We start from the raw sequence: 16890 nt of genomic DNA, 5'->3' as shown, positions 1-16890 counted from the left end.
CTGGCATCTAGAGATTTCTCCCTTACTGACAAAATCGAACACTGATCACCATCACCATCTGAGAAGCCCTCTGGTAGCCTCAAGAGGCAATCTACTGTTCTATATCCTTGGTAAGTATTCCACAGTAAAACAAACTATTGCAACCCACCTATCCACCAATCTGTATGTTCGCCATCTCCGCTCCTTCCAAGTAAAGAAATAAACCACAGGCCTAGGGCTGGTCTTTAACACAAAAGAAAAACCCCATAAGAAAAATCTGAAGTGTTGAATCGCCCATGAGAAGGCTAGCGCCTCCAGCTCAACAATTGAATTGAATGCCTCTATCCCATTCAGTGAACAGAAAGATAAGCTAATACCCTCTCTTCCCAAACTAACAACTGGGAAAGTACAGCCCCCCCCTCCACCCCCAAGTCATTCAAACTGGCATCTATCGCTACTATGGTTTTCAATTTTAAATCAAAATACCTCAACATTGGCATCTAGCTCATTGCTTCTGGAAGCGCCCTACTGACCACCACTTCACACTCTAAAGTCCATTCGTGTTTGGGTCCTTTATTCAACAACTGCTTTATAGGTCAAACCACACAATCAAAGGCATGAATGTATTTTGAGTGGGTTTAATTTGAAGCCAATGTCCCTCTTGTGTCTCTACCTCAGCTAATTATCATCTTGCCTAGTGACAAACACCTTCCCTATTGTTTCTTGGTCCTTACATTTAATCAGCATTATGACATACCCTACCATACCCTGTTTGATTCTAGTGCCACCATTTCCTCAAGATTGATTTCAGGAGGTAAGAACTTAATATTTTCTTTGCCAAAGATCACCTCTCTGTTTTTGTCTCCAATCAGGGTATATAGTAACCCTGAGTCATCTAACATCAGTATCTTTTTTTGCTATTAATGTTCACCTTACAATAAGACACTGTCACTTTTTCACTGTACAGGTCATCTTTCATGCTTCTCACTTGGAGAATTATTTTCTTTACACCATCCTTTACTTCCTCTAAGCAGTGTAACTTTTCATTCTCACACGAGTGCATTGGGCCCACACTTACAACAAAATAATTATTGCTGTTGGACCTGTGGTTCTGGTTGCCCTATCTGTAGCATTTACTCTTGGTATCCCTCCCAGAAACACCTTTTTTCACTAACTGGTGTCCTTCTGCTCACTTGCACCTTTCCTTAAATGTTTTCACCCCTTGCAATAAACAGTTCATTAACCAGCGTCCCTTCACTCCTATTGCCATGAACTGAATTTCTTTCAACCACCCTGTGGTAGGTTCCATTCCCTTAACTATGACAATGACTTTCTTCAAGTGTGAATTGTTTGCCAAAGGTTTCTCTGCACTTCGAAGTTGTTTGGTGCATCTCTCCAATTGACACCTTATTGCTCACTCCCTAAGATCGCCAAACTCGGATGTGTGAGCAGTACTCCTCAGAATTGGGAAGTTCTTCGCTCTTTAGGTTTCCCCAAGGGCTTTGGGAAGTTCCCCACTCTTTAGGTTTTCCATGGTCCCGGTGAAGAATAAGTCTCTCCTGCAATACATTGATTTTAGAACCAAAATGGTTATCCACCACTTTAATGGGCATTTAACTAACACCCCAAAGTCCCCTTCTCCATCCCCCATGGGTAGGACTCCTAAAATGTCAAATGTTTTTTGTTCTCAACATCCAAATTGTGTAACAGTACTTCTTGTTTCCTAGGTAGGAGAAAACCGCTCACAGCTAATTGTAATCGGCTACGAGCCAAATAGTGTCTCCCACCTCTTCAAGAGCAGAAGAGGTTAAACAGTCTCAGGCAAAATGAGAGGACATTGTGACACGCTGACTGCCGCCACAGTAGTATATTTCCACCGCAGAAAAGTTGACCAGGTAATCTCAATGGAACTTTATCTACTAAACCGGTGTAAGTTACCGCTTTGAGTTTTGACGAGTGTATGCAATACATTTTGTAGACCTGGCAGATGATGCACAACAAATATGACTTGATTATGCATAGCCCATGACAAAACTGCTAGTGTAAGCCTTGATAGTGAGTATGTCTTTGTTCATTTCTGCTTTTGTAAAACATTGCTGTTGTTTTGACTGTATTGCTTTATATAAATTTGCCTTGAACTTGACTCTATAATGCTTTTAATGCCAGAAAAACTGTTTTCTGTATTAATACATTTAAATGTTTTACTGTTGTTTCCTGTGTGCATTACCCCAGACTAGAAAGATAATTAGGTATGCACCGACATCCTGTGTGTGTTGCATCTGTTGCTCTTGTCACATTAAGAAACAGGCTTCTAAATGTTCTGTCCTATGTCTAATTCTTCTCTTTCCACTGATTCTCTTTTTGCACCTTGTCACAACTACTAGATCCTCCCAAACACAGCTCCATCTGTGACCACTGATTCATGAACCATTCTTGAATCGGCCTCATATGTAAGCGAGCACATGAACAGGATTCATAAAAATGTAATTGACAACATTTTAATTACAGTTCTCAAGGTAAAGCCTGGTAAAAGGGAACATGCTCTTTCGGAGTCACTCTTCTGGTCTGTGTGGTTACTACAATTGTAGTGTTTGTATCCAAATCCGTATCAAAGACTATTTGATGGGCATTGATTTACATTTACTGTAAAGCCCAACTGATGAAGAGGGTGATAGCACGGTTTGCACTGGCCTTACATTCCAGGAATTGGATTTCTATTGATAAACCAATCATCCAAATACATATACGCAAAAATGCACTGACATCTAGGAATAGCTGCACTTACTCCCATACACTTTATAAAAACTCTTGGCGCAGATTTTATCCCATACAGTAAAACCGCATACCTGTATTAATTGTTCCCAAGTACAAGCCGCAGCTACTTTCATTGATCTTTGTACACAAGAATGTGAAAGTGTCTTTAAAATCTAACATAGCCAGACAGTACCCGCTCTCTATCAGGGCTATGGGTTCTTGTGGGGTTGTCACCCGAAATTGCTTTGTCTTCATAAATTTGTTTAGGAAGCACAAGTCCAGTAGAGAACCTACATTTAGGTCTTGGTTTGGTATTGAGAAAGGTTTGAGTACACTCTCTTACTGTGCTCCCTTAGAAGTACTGTTTCTATTCCTCCTTTCCTTAAAAAATTCTATTCAAAGCTCCTGTTCATCCTCTAGAAGTAACTTCAAATGTTTCCTTATATATTTTTGACTTCTTGGTCCCACTGACGGAGATATGTTCTATATCCCTCTACAATATCTCTGCTGAGTGAGGTCTGAGGTTATTATTTGCCATTCTAAAAGAAATCCTTCTGCCTGTCGCCTCGTGTTGGCATTATTCGGGTGCTAAACGAGACCCCAGATCGCGCCAGAGAGGACACTGCTCAGGTAAGGCCGCATAAACACACCACCATACTCTTCATGCAGGAACGGCAGCCTGAAACAAGCCGCCGTACACAAGGTAAGCCCCTGCCTCTCTCCCAGCACCTGCCAGCGGAAGAAGGGTACAAAAGCCAGCTACCGCCTCTCCCGACAGCTATAGCGCAGCTGAGGTGCTAATAGTACCAGAGTAAAAATACATAACCGCTGCTCCCAATTGCTCAGCGCGGGAGTGGTGGTACGAACAATAAATGTAATAAAAAGGTGTGGACGCAGGGCAGTCCTGCCAACAAAAAATAAAATACTGCCTACTCACCACTGCATGAACAGTGCCTGTACCATACGCCTATGGGTGTTCCAGACGGAACACAGAGAAAAGAACAGGATATGGTTTGGGCTTGCCCCACCATTATAGGTTAGGTCACAGGTGCTTCCTGTCAGGTCGGCATGTTGGGTGGGGATTTATTTCTATGGGTGAATGCTGTGCCCTGAACACATAGTACTCCAAGGTGATTGTGACGTGGAAGACGGAGGAGAAAGGTAATGTAGATGGATATGACACAACTGTGCCCATCATCACATGATAAGATGTATGCAAAGTGTTGTGTCCTTGTATAATAAAGAAATGCCAAAGAGCTATTAAAAAAAATGTTAAACGAGTATTTGAAAATAGGGCACCAATTGTCTTTTTTATGATCATCTTATATGAAATCTTTCATGCTCACCTTGTTCGATTCGGGTGGCAAGATAGAGCATTTCCCCTTGAGCTGCCAGCTGGTGCACAGATAACGCTGCAACAACAAAAACATCTAACATGTAAAATGTAGAAACAGCATATAATGTGTGTGTGTATATATATATATATATATATATATATATATATATATACACACACATAGATAGACACACTCACACGTATATATATATATATGCAAAAGGATTCCTGTTCGCCAAATCCAGGGCGAGCGAGATGCAGGGGCGGACCTTTTAAAAACTCCTTTTCAATCACGGACCACCACACAGGATCGAGGTGCAAGCAGTGTAGCTCATTTATTTTAGCATAATGAGACAAGTGTCTTTCCTTGACGCGTCTCACTCCACGAAGGAGCTTGGTCACATATATATATATATATATATATATATATATATACACACACACACAAAACGACAACAAAAACATTTATACAAAATGCAGTGGGTTCTAAATCTTACATAAACTTATCAGTGTAAAAAGTTACCTTATCTAAATAAATAAATTTAAAAAAATCAGCAAAGCTATCAATTATCTTCCTCCTTAATCTTTCATTCGATCTTCTATTTGGTGGCTGTACAATAGAAAGCAAGAAACATTTGTAAAGGTGGTCTTTTACATTAAAAGAGATCAGTAAACTTCTAGCCAAATCGTTGGTCATATTCCTCCCAGGTAGCCTAGTGGCTATTGGCAAATGGACAAAACAAATGGCCATACTCCAGGGCTGCTATGCCTAGTACTTCTGGGTGAACCTTAGACGAAATAGCGTGAATGTCACTGATGTGGGTCATTTTTCAACTACAGAAATGCCCCAGACATGTTACTGTCCCCAAATGTTGTCTGTGGCCAGATAGATTTGGACTAAGACATGCATGAAGCTAGGTACGCAGTGCCAAAACACCACAAAAACGTCTGTGTGTCTAAATGAATCCACTTACTAAAAATGTTAGTGGTCTTGGATCCCATGGCCACCTAGAAGTACTGTGAATGCATACCAAAAGACCTTATTCAGCCAAGAAGCGGGCACAGGTTTCTTTCCTTAGCACTGTGTGCATTTCTTGTTCTAAAAGGTTCTTGGAGATTGACTTTGACATGCACGTTCAGAAAATCCCTCAAAAGAGCAACAACTGTGGCCTTTTAAAAATAAAACAATTAATACATTTGTTAAGCCACAGCACAACAAAGTCATAAAATGCCCAGGAGATGTGATAAGACGTTCTCTATAACTGCGTTAGTATTCAATTGGCTGGATTAATGTAGGAATTCTAAACATCCCTCCAATCACTAGATGTTTCTCAAACCATTTTGAAAGAATTGGCACAGGTCAATATTGACATGATCCAGCAGCAAGAATAGAGAGACCAGTCAAAAGCTGCCAGTCATCAAGGCTGGGTTTCAGGATCTCAAGCATGAATAGCATCTGTTACCATGCATGCCAAAACTACGTGTGACTTAATGCAGTCAATACCACGACTGTACTGTTACCATGAGTTCCAATACAACGCAAGTTATTACAACAACTTGCTGTAGGGAATCGCTGGACTTGCAATAGTTTAAATACTATTCCAACTCCAGTCAAGGTATCAGTAAGGGAAGGTGTTGGACTTAAAATCCAACACCAGACCATCACTGCATCCCTAAAGCAAGTCGTCGTAATGACTTGTGTTGTAACAGAACTTGTGACAACGTCGCAGTCGTCGTGCTGTCTGTGTTGTAAAGGCACTACAATGTAATGCCTGCAATGTAATAGATGTTTCCCCTCAAGCATGACCAATATCATGGAAAGAAAAGGATACCTCATTATACTTACAGTTTACAAGCAGGGGTGTTGTAGAAACTTCATTTCCTCTATGCTTGTTCGTCAAGGTAGTGGACTGCTTGATGGGCGAGAAATGTTTTGCTGCTGAAGGAGTGTACACATGTCTAACTTGAACTCCAGGGGATGGAGAAGTATGAATATTGCATTCAGCTGTGTGGAGGAGGAAAGGGAAAGCAAAAGCAAAAAGAGGTTATGAGATCTACAATAGATGTTTGAAATGAAATAAAAATAATGTTTGGTGCATGACAAATTAAAAAAATATTTACACCATTCAAGAGTTCTCTAACTAAAAACGCAAATTTGTGAAAAAAATATTTCAGAAACTCGTGCAATGAAGAAGTTGTGCAAAGTAGACTAATGAGAAAGCTTTTGAGAATGTTACCAAATTCAGAAAATCACAGGTAAAAGAAGAACAAAAATACTCAACCTTTAAAGAGGACGGATGCCACTTCTAAATCCGAATTGACTTGATCTTGAATATTTTTGCTATCTTCCTCATTCAGAGACTTGACAAATCGAGAACAAACATTCATGTCAAACCGATTGGGCAAAATGAATTTCATTCCCATGGCCATGCCTTGAGCAGGGCCTTCCTCAGGGTTCGAGTCCATGTCATCTTCCACTTTGATGTCTGGCAAGCCTGACAGGCCATAGTTCATGCACTCCTCCACAACTAAGTGAGTCCCTGGGTCAAGATTAGGAAACGACGCCATGACTTCAGCTGCAGTGATCATAAATGTATGATCATCGTTCACAATTCCTTAAACTTCATATTTATTGAAAACATTTATAGCAGGCAATCTGCAACAGAAAAAAACAATGTTATGTGTATATACAACAATCTTAAGCATTCACATTTTTATTAAATATATTATATAACATATAACCGGTTTACTATTATTCAGATACACAGAATTTCTCAGTACTCTGCAATGAAAGAGAGTAATTTGAGAGACCTTTGAAAACATTCCTAACAGCTGGAAGTAACTCTTCTGTACTTACTAAGGGCCCAGACATTCGCTTGAAAGGAACGAGGTGGAAAAAATATAAAAGTTTGATCTAGGAACTTAGATAAGACATTAGTCTCATCTCTGTTGTACGATCATTTCATTTCGAGGATTTGACTTATTTCTTATCATCCATTTTCATTGTAAACGTTCTCAGTCTATTATAAAAAAATCCTATAGCAAAATAGATATATGTAAAGAGTTATTTGTATTCTAGGAAATACCATATATTAATCCAATTGTATTTATTTATATTCACAAGCAAGTTGAGACCAATTTAATATCCCTACTGTAGCCAAACTCCTCGACAAATCTACCAGCCCTAATGCAAGCTGGTTAATCAGGTCATGGAACCAAAGTTTCTCTCGTCAAAACTTTGGCTAAAACCCCGCTGGCAGCCACATGTCTCGCTGAACTACTGAACTGGGGTGCAGATTTTGACCCAATTGCCTACAAGTCCCCGATTTGACAAAATAGACAATGTTACAGAACACCACTTAACCTGGTTCTTCTGCTTCCTAACAAACTAGTAACAGCAAAAGAAACTTGAACAGTTTTACTCGAATTCACAACACGTACACTCTTAAGCATCAACCTCATCCACCTTCTCAAGATCAGCATAAACGCCTCTACAATCTCTAGAGAAGTGACAGCGCTACTTTTACATCACCACAAAACAATTTCAACCTGTCGAAGCTGGGCACCCTTTTGTAATATCTGTGCACATGGTCTACTGGAAATCGACCATGGTTAGGGGAAGACTGCGCTTGCAACGCTGACTCAAATGGTGCATAGCTGGTTACCCCTGTAACCTGCCCTGTGATGATGGTTTTGCAACGGAGGTCTACTGGAGGGGCTTTCAGATATAATTTGGAGGTATTAGTCAGCCTGGGCAGTCAGGTTGTTGCATATTGCAGCAGCAGGCAAAAGATATCAAACTTGATCATCTTCTACCTATGCTTAGCCATAATTCCTGAGAAAACCAACTACTCTTCCAAAGAGGATTTATTGTTTGGAGAACTCTGCTGAGATTCCCAATTCAAGATTGAGTAGGAGTCTTTCCTGCTATATCAGTTACGGTACGAGTAATCATATATAAAGAACAAAATCGTGAAAGTAAGATGAGATGCTACCCATTCGTTCCCTATTTGCATTGCATTCATCAGACACTCTTTCTTCATTTTTGCCCTTCATTTTGGCTCCTTGGAGTTGGATTCCATTTTAGTTTTTCTTGTGGATATTTGACCTGGCCACGCTCCCTTACTGATTTCAGTGACACTTGGTGCCTGGAGTATCTGCTGCAAAATACATCTACATCTTCAATCAAGCTCTATAGGATTTCCACCTAACTGAAAACCGCCTAGATAGACACTGCGATACAAAAGGGGATGATGGACGGAGCGTTAGAGCAAATCAAACACTCACCCCCAGTCAACTGATCTGGGTTTAATCCATCACCATTCTTTAGCTCACTCAGCCACCCCAGTTCAGACATGGCCATATGCAAATCAGTCTGACCCTGTGCCTCATGGGAACAGTCCAGCCCGAACTGCCAAGCCATGTCTTCCCTGGACCGGAAACAAGCATCCTGGGACCGGTTTCGGATTCATAATCCTCATCAGCCAGGCGATCTTGAATCCAGTGGCCAAGTGAGCAAGGGACTCACGTCTGAGCATACCCTGTCAACTTAGGGCGAACAAAGCGATACAAAAGGGGATGATGGACGGAGCGTTAGAGCAAGTCAAACACTCACCCCCAGTCAACTGATCTGGGTTTAATCCATCGCCATTCTAGACACTGGACACCTTTAAAGTCCATACTAATATTATAAAGAGAGAGCCCAAACCTTTGAGGCGGGTAATCTCAGTAACCACAGCATCAATCACAACACCCAATACAGCATTGGAAAGGGCAGTTGCAGCAGAAGGACATAGGCTATGCAGACGGCCACCATATTTATTTCTTTATTTATTTTTTGCAGAGTTTTATATAGCGCAAACTTGACCCGAACTGAATCAGGTATCAGAGCGCTTTACATAGCACCAGTTATGTTACATGAGGACACACATTCATTTTTGTTAGGCACGGGGAGATTAAGTGATTTGCCCAGAATCACAGGATGTTTGGCGTCGTTACCAAGACTCGAACCCAGACCCCCAGGTCTGAGGTCGAGCGCCTTAGCCGTTAGGCCAACTCCTCTATACATTTAAAAGGTAAAAGAACCGTGCCAGCAAAGTAGTCCCTTGTGGGCGTGTCTGCGTTGTGCTGTGGGCGTGGGCGTGACTAACGCTGGGGGCGTGTGGTACGGCCATCACATCGTGGGCTGTGGGCGTGTGCTGGGGGCGTGACAAATGCTGGGGGCGTGTGTCCGCCCTTCACGCCATGTGAGTTGTACATACAAGCGCCAATTACGTTGCTGCGAAGCATCAAGGGGCACGCTGGGGGTGTGACACGCTGGGGGCGTGAGAAACACTGGGGGCGTGTGTCCGGCCTTCATGTCATGTGAACGCAATTGCACCGCATCAAGGGGCACGCTGGGGGCGTGAGAAACGCTGGGGGTGTGTGCTACATTCCGCCCTTCATGCCATGTGGGTCGTACATTAATCAGAAGATCGCCTGCTGTGGCCGTGTGCTGGGGGTGTGACAAACGCGTTCACCTGGAGGGCTGGTAAGTAACATTACTGCAGCCTCTCCTGCGCGCTGTTACTGAACTCCCTCATTCAACGAAATTACACGCGCCTGCTACCATCAACCAGGGCTCTAGCCGGGCTCAGGCGGCAGATCAGTACACTAATTACAGGCGCCTGATAACATCAACCAGGGCTGCAGCAGGGCCTCGAAGCGGGGGAACACGCGCCTGCTAACATCAAACAAGCCTGCATCTGGCCCTCAAGCGGGGGAACACGCAAATGAGCGTGTCTGCGGGGACAATTACTGCAGCCTCTCCTACTCGCTGTAACTCAACTCTCTCATTAAACGGATTTACCCGCGGCTGATAACTCTCTCATTCAACGACATTACACGCGCTTGCTAACATCAACCAGGGCTGTAGCCGGGCTCAGGCGGCGGATCACTACACCAATTACACACGCCTGCTAACATCAACCAGGGCTGCAGCTGGGCCTTCTCCGTCCCTATTCTAATGAAACAAAAAATGTTGTCTACCGCGAGATTTTAAAATAAATTGCCCTTGCCAAATACACACATTAAACACATTCTATTTCATATCCGGACAACGTCGGGACGGGCTGCTAGTACGTTATACTTTTCATGGTGACACTAAAGCTACTGGAAGGAGCCTCCTTTCTCGGGCAATCAAGAGGGAAATGGAACAGGCCTTCGTTCCAATCAGTTCTCGACAAATTGTGATGCTATTTACTAATAATAAAATTAATAACAATAAATACTAAACATACTTCTCAGGATCTTAAACAAGAGTTACAACAATTATGCTATGACAATTCGATGTCCCAGTGGTCCCTTCCTGTGATCCACGTTTCCCTGTAGATATTGTGATGTTTAGATAATTTCTGGTTTCTCCTACAGTGCTTTTTGCCTTTCGCTGTATAGTGTAATCAAGACTGAGTTAAGGTTTTACCTTGTTTATTGCTTAAATGGACCCACTTTGACTGCCCCTCTGGTTACAGATCCAGACGCTGTAGGAAATGTATGATGTGCTTCTGTTTGCTTTTAAGAAGATGTTTGAACATTCATATTTGGAGTATTCCACTGAAGAAGCCTTGGGTGATATTCAGCAAAGTGGACAGGATGTTTTGACTTATGCTATTCATTTTAATCAACTACAAGCAGTAATTACTTGGGTAGAGAGACCTCAAATGACTAATTTGATCAGGGCTGAAAGGATGAGTTGGTTTGTTTTCACCGTCTTGCTTCTTGTTCCCAATGTATTAAACACGCATAATTAAGTAAGCACAGATTATAAAGAAGGCAAACACTAAGAAATACTAAGAACTTTTTTCTAATTTCTGAAAGTTACCCGATATGGCTGTCATATGGCGGATCCTTTGCCTCAAGACAAAAATATGTAAGTAGAATCAATAAGGGGTCCATTGAGAGTTAAAAGAACACTGGTGAATGGCTGGCTTAAGTTTATATAGTTGTGACCTGGACGTCTCATTCATAATTGTGCAAAATGACCTCGGAAAAATGTATCCAGAGGCCAATTCTTTTCCTAAGGAAGCAAGGAAAACAATAGCACGTTGTCTTCCTTATTTTGGATCACCTGTGCATAGCACTGATAATCATCTGTTCCGCTTACCAAATATTTTGAGAATGGAAAAAGGGAATGCTATTAATGCTTTTGCATTACTGTATATTGGGACCTGTGGAATATTTATTGATCAGGATTAGGACACAAAGAGTGCCATCCCAAAAAGATTAAAGAAGTCTCCTGAAATTATTCGAAAAGTTAATGGTTCATCATTGACTTTATACTAGTTTTGTAAAGTCTCATTACTATTACAAATCGCTTTTGGGGATCATACTGGAGTGCTATCTTTTGACATTAGTGACCCTTTCAATTATGCAGTATTTTGTGTATTCCTTAGTTAAGAGGCATAATCTATACCTTAATGAGTCTTCCAGAATAATATATTTGTCACCACAGTTTTTCTTATAATCACTGTTAAGCTTCAGGGAGTTATTGGTCACCAAGAGAGTCCACTTAAAATGTTATTGTGGCTAATCATTTTTCAGAGTTACTTCAGTACCACTCTTTTCCTTCAAATCTTGCTAAACAAAGGTCACCTCAATTCCCTCACCTCACTTCCCTCTCACAGGGAAAATGATTGCACCATTCCAAACGAACCCGGCTCTGTTGTTGCCTCGCACATATTTATTGCTTATCTGAAAAAGTGAAAGAGATACTGAATGCGCAGTTGCAATAAAATTTACAAAATGGGTCACTTATACCATATTCTTCACTAGCTGGTGCAGCTTTGTCTGTGATATCTAAAAAAAGATTAGTACCTGCATCTTTAAATGGATCAAAAAAAGATTTAATTGAAATTACGATTAATGCTGGATATCCTATTCATTTCATAAAGAATATATTGGAGTCTACTGAAGAAGCACAAATCTTAACTAAGAATAAATTGTGAGGTGCTTATCTTCTACATAGTAAAAGGGCAAACACTCGGGAAAAGCTTGTCACTCCTTATTTGGGCACTATGAATGGCACCTGGGTTGGACAATGCCCCTGCTATTTTTAGCATTTTAAGGATACTATATTTTCTGATATTTTGAATGAGTTGTTATTGGTCTACCTGGGTGACTGTTGGACTTGGCTCTCTCAGAGGGTTATCCCCTAAACTTTTTGCCGTCACCCTCCTGTTTTCTGAATCTTTGTTGGCTTTTAGGACTCTGCACTCTTTCCCACTGCTAATCAGCGCTGAAGTGATGGTGCTCTCGCCCTTAAACACGGTAAAATTAGCTTACACCCAATTAGCACCTCAAATGTACTTGCACGGCCCTAGTAAAATGGTACTATACTTACTCATGGACAGTAAATGGAATGCTATTAGTGAACCTGCAGCACTCATTGTGCCACCCACTTAAGTAGCCTTTTAAATAGGTCTCAGGACTGCCATTGCAACTTGTGTGTGCCATAATAACCTTTTGCCAGGCCTAAACATTTCTTTTTAATACATTTAAGTCACTCCTAAGGTAGGCATTACACAGCCCAGAAGGCAGGGTGTAATGCATTAAAAAGGTTGGGCATGCACTTTCAAGTTTTACATGTACGGTTAATGAAAACCCTTTATATTTGTTTTTTACTACTGCAAGGCCTACCTCTTCCATAGGATAACATTGGATTATCTTATTACACTTAATAAAGTGATAACTTTCAATTGGTCAATTGGGAGCAAGTAGAAATGTCTAGTCTGGTGTTATTAGGAATTAGGAATTGTAATTTAAAACCCTGTTTAATGGCAAAGTCAGATTTTAAGATACAATTCTATAAATGCTACTTTAAGAAAGTTGGCAGTTTCTTCTCCCAACCATTTGGAGCCTGCAGCCTGTATCCTGTGTCACATGACTATGTGTAGCTGGCAGTTGTTCTTTGTGTATAAATCCCAGACAATGAGACAAAGCAAGAATATGTGTTGGCAGGAATGGTCATCTTTGACTTGATAGGGGGGTTGGAGTGGTCACTTACCACATTTTTACATCACAAAGACTCTGCCTCAGCACACTCACAAAGGGTTTCACACTAGTCTTTTGTGTCCCAGTCAACTTAGGGCCAGGGACGGGAGGCAGGAAATTCCCGAAATCTCTGTAGGGAGGTGGACAGAAGCGTCTTCCACTTTAAAATGGGCACCGAGTATAAATCGTGGACCCGCAGACCAAACTCTTCCGTCCACACGCCTTGAACTGTGGACACTACAGAAGAAGGATGGCCTGCTACTTGAGGCCTGCCTTGCTTGCTGAGAAGGAAGACTGGAATTGCTCCTCTCATCCTAGGACCAGTGACTAAGGGTCAGCAGACTGACCTCCTGTGTGAAAATATTTGTGAATTGGATTTTAGCATGAACAAATATGCATGTTTTGATTTGCTCATGAAAAAATCTGAGTGTTAGAAAGCTCACTTTTCGCCCAACCCTGAAGAAGTTTCACATCTGCCATTGTCAGGAGTAAAGTTCCAACCTTTCTCAGTATGGGAAAAGTTTAGAAAAGAGTTGGTGAAACCCCTTAAAATATGCAAGTTAGTTGGTTTGCACAGACTCAAAAGGGCATTACAACCCTGGAACTATTGCTTACCACTACCTTCAGCTCCAGTATTTAGATCTGCTGAAACGTGGCAACATAAGGGAATGGCTAGTATTCAAACCCTGCTAAGGTATGAGTCCTGGCATAAACAGAGATGCTATATCAGACTTCTTATATAACAAGTTTGAAGGCACAAGCAGATTTTGTTACAGGACAATTAGATTTATGAAGCAACCTGTCCCATGGACAAGTAGATATTTGATTAAATTCCACACTCCTGGGGAGGGTTTACGAGTTCAGATAAGACTTTGAAGACGTTGAGAGCAGTGTTTAGTCCAATGGAGTTTCCCCTAAATGGTTAGGGAGATGTTGGTAGTGGATTTTATTGGTCCTGTGCGCATTGAGTTGGGGACAGTAAGTACATCAGTGTCTTAGTTGATTATTTATAGCCCGATGCCCAGGACATATTATTTTGGTCAAGTGCAACAAGTTTTCATGTGTATTTTGTCCTTGGGACAAGTAGGCCCAACCCCCTGCCGCACAAAACCTTTGGCTTCCAGTTTGCAGTACCACATTATGGATCAGGGAATGGCACTGTCTGCAGTTAAGGTCATATTTTTGCCTATATGTTAATGATGTTCAAACTTGTATTTATGGTTCAATAATTAAAAGCCTTTATTATTAGGGTGAGTGCTCTAAGTCAATGTTTTAAGCTACGACTGCATTACTGACAGTGGTTCCAGTATAATAATGTGCACACACGCTTTCAAAGTTTAGTAAAATGAGGCTATGTATAATGCTCCCAGAATGCTGCCTGGTTTGATGAAAATATTTGCAGAAGCTTGCAAGCAAGATTGATGATTCTTTGCTTTAAAAATAAAATGTTCATATAAAATATAAATAGGAAAAAAACATTTTGCTAAGCTACTGTGAAATATCAGGTACTATTTCTTTGCAGCATCATTTAGTAACATGTGTTGATGCATGCTAGTAGTTCCCAAAAATATTCATAATGAAAAATCAGTGTAACCAGTTTCAATAAGATTATGGGAAACAAAAATAAACAAACATTAGCAAAGCCAGTAGGTCTGAAATTGGTGGTCAGCTTTTTAGTTCTGGTCAATGTGTGACTTGTTTTGGCATGGTTTTTGTAACACCTATTTAGTGAGAGCTGCCGGGCCCTCATCATTATAACAAACATTGGCAAAAGTATAAAATATTTTTGTGTCTCAAAAAGAACACACTGCCACAGTAGTTACTGGCACTGAACAAAACTACTTTGTGTGCTGATTTGCTGCTTGTGAAAGCAGAATGCGGTCATTCACAGTGAAGCCATCCGATGCAGAGAGAGACAGAATTTTAACAAACACAAAAGGTCACGGTCAACGCCAGACCAAAATAGGGGCTCAATTATTAAATAAAGTCTCAAAAGTTGCATTAAGTGCACCTATATGTCTTTTGTGAATTCCCAAATATTTGTGAACTATATTTAGCATGAGCAAATATGCATGTGTAGATTTGGTCATGCAAAAATCTGAGTGTTTGCAAGTTCACTTTCCCTCCAACCATTTTTCCCAACTCTGGAAGAGGTTCACGTCTGCCACTGTCAGGAGTAAATTTCCAACCTTTCTCAGTACGGGAAAAAATTAGAGAAGAGTTGTTGAAAAACATTAAAAAGTGCAATTTAGTAGGTTTCCACAGACTCGAATGGGCATTTTAACCCTGGAACTATTGCTTACCACTACCTTCAGCCCCAGTATGTAGATCTGCAGAAACGTGGCAATATAAGGGGATTGCAAGTATTCAAACACTACTACAGTATGAGCCCTGGCATAAGCAGAGAGGCTGTATAAGAGCTCTTATATAATGAGATTGTTGCCATAATTTGTCGCTGCACGGCACAAAAGGGGCAAGAGGATTTTGTTACAGGACAAGTAGATTTATGAAACAACCTCTACCATGGACAAGTAGATATTTTATTAAATTCCACACCCCTGAACTAGAGGCGGTACAGAAGGTGGATGCAGACACTGTGGTGACATTTTTAGATGTAGTGTTCATGAGAGAGGGTTTACCAAAAAACTGTTGAGTGACAATGGTCTCCAGTTTAAGTCTGCAGTTGTTGAAGTTATTGCATAGGAATGGGGTAAAAGATATAGTAAAATCAGTTTATCACCCAGCAGGAAATGGTGCAGTGGAGTGCTTTAACCATGTGATCAAGGGTACAATTCAGAGGACTACCTGTAATGGGAATAAAATGGAATGTGAAAGTCAAGAAAATGTTGTGGGCGTATAGGTAAACTCCTTTGCTCACAGGTTTAATTCCTTTGATGTTGATGCGAGGAAGAGAGGCATATACTAAAGATAATCTTGGATGGATGAATAGGGCAAGAAAGGTGCAATGGTCGCCTGAGACAGCGACGGAAAATATCTTGAAGGTGCAGAGTGTGTACAAGAAGTATTTTGATGTTAAGAAAGGAGCTAAGGACGAGAAGCTGGAGGCAGGTGAATGGGTGAAAGTCATGGAAGCTTAGAAGGTACCTAAAGGAGGGGTTTATTCTGAACCGCTCAAAGTAATCGAATGTCTAAAAAATGCTTCTAGACTCAGTGACAATCGGGTATAGCACATGAATCGCATAGCAAGATACAATACAAGGAGTGAACGGGACAAAAGTAAAAATTAAGACGAGTCTATAGAAGAGGACTGGCAAAGGGAACATGAATTAATGTTGGAGCAAGAGGAGAGAGATGGTGCATGTGGACGTCAAGAGAAACGTCAGTAGATGAAGGAGGGAGATTGTGTGGACAGAACTGGAAGGATCATTCGCAGTGAAGTGAATTTTTAAAATTAAAAATATCTCTGAGAATCCTTGCCTCTTAAATTTAATAATGACAGCTCAGGATATGGTTAAACAACAATATGTGTAGTGCAACTAATCAGGAAATATTACCTTAAGTCAGAGTTCTTCAATCTGTGGGGTGCGCCCCCTTGGGGGGGCGCGACACCGTCTCAGGGGGGGCGCGCACTCCTCCGTAAATCTCACCTTTGTCCTCTACTGATTGAAGAAACAAATGGCAGAGTGGAGCTGCAGGGGCCCGAAGAAGGGGTGAAAACCATTAAAGCCTCATTAACAAGAAAAAGGTATTTTAAAGACCTGTGAAATACTCTGGCTGTGTGCACGGGAAGCGGTCTCATCCAGGCTGCCACACACTGGGTTTGTGGGGGGGGG

General features: G+C 41.2%; 1 protein-coding gene across 5 annotated transcripts in view; it reads right to left on the bottom strand.

Moving 5' to 3' along the window:
- ANKRA2 (ankyrin repeat family A member 2) overlaps nt 1-16890 on the bottom strand; it is a 118504-nt gene that overhangs the window by 87811 nt on the left and 13803 nt on the right. For 4 of the 5 annotated variants that reach the window (XM_078675263.1, XM_078675264.1, XM_078675266.1 and 1 more), the window contains exons 2-4: nt 6352-6725; nt 5916-6074; nt 4080-4145 (exon numbers count right to left, since the gene is read on the bottom strand). In XM_078675263.1, coding sequence (XP_078531389.1) covers nt 4080-4145; nt 5916-6074; nt 6352-6658 — 532 coding nt within the window. In that variant the 5' untranslated portion in view covers nt 6659-6725. Of the gene's footprint in view, nt 1-4079; nt 4146-5915; nt 6075-6351; nt 6726-11712; nt 11798-16890 lie in introns of those variants that run through there. The other variant, XM_078675268.1, reaches the window with a different exon arrangement.

Source organism: Lissotriton helveticus, chromosome 2_1 (genome assembly GCF_964261635.1).
Source record: "Lissotriton helveticus chromosome 2_1, aLisHel1.1, whole genome shotgun sequence".
Classification (NCBI taxonomy): Eukaryota; Metazoa; Chordata; class Amphibia; order Caudata; family Salamandridae; genus Lissotriton; species Lissotriton helveticus.
Note: the sequence above shows the minus strand (reverse complement) of the source record. Positions and strands in the feature narration are given on the sequence as shown.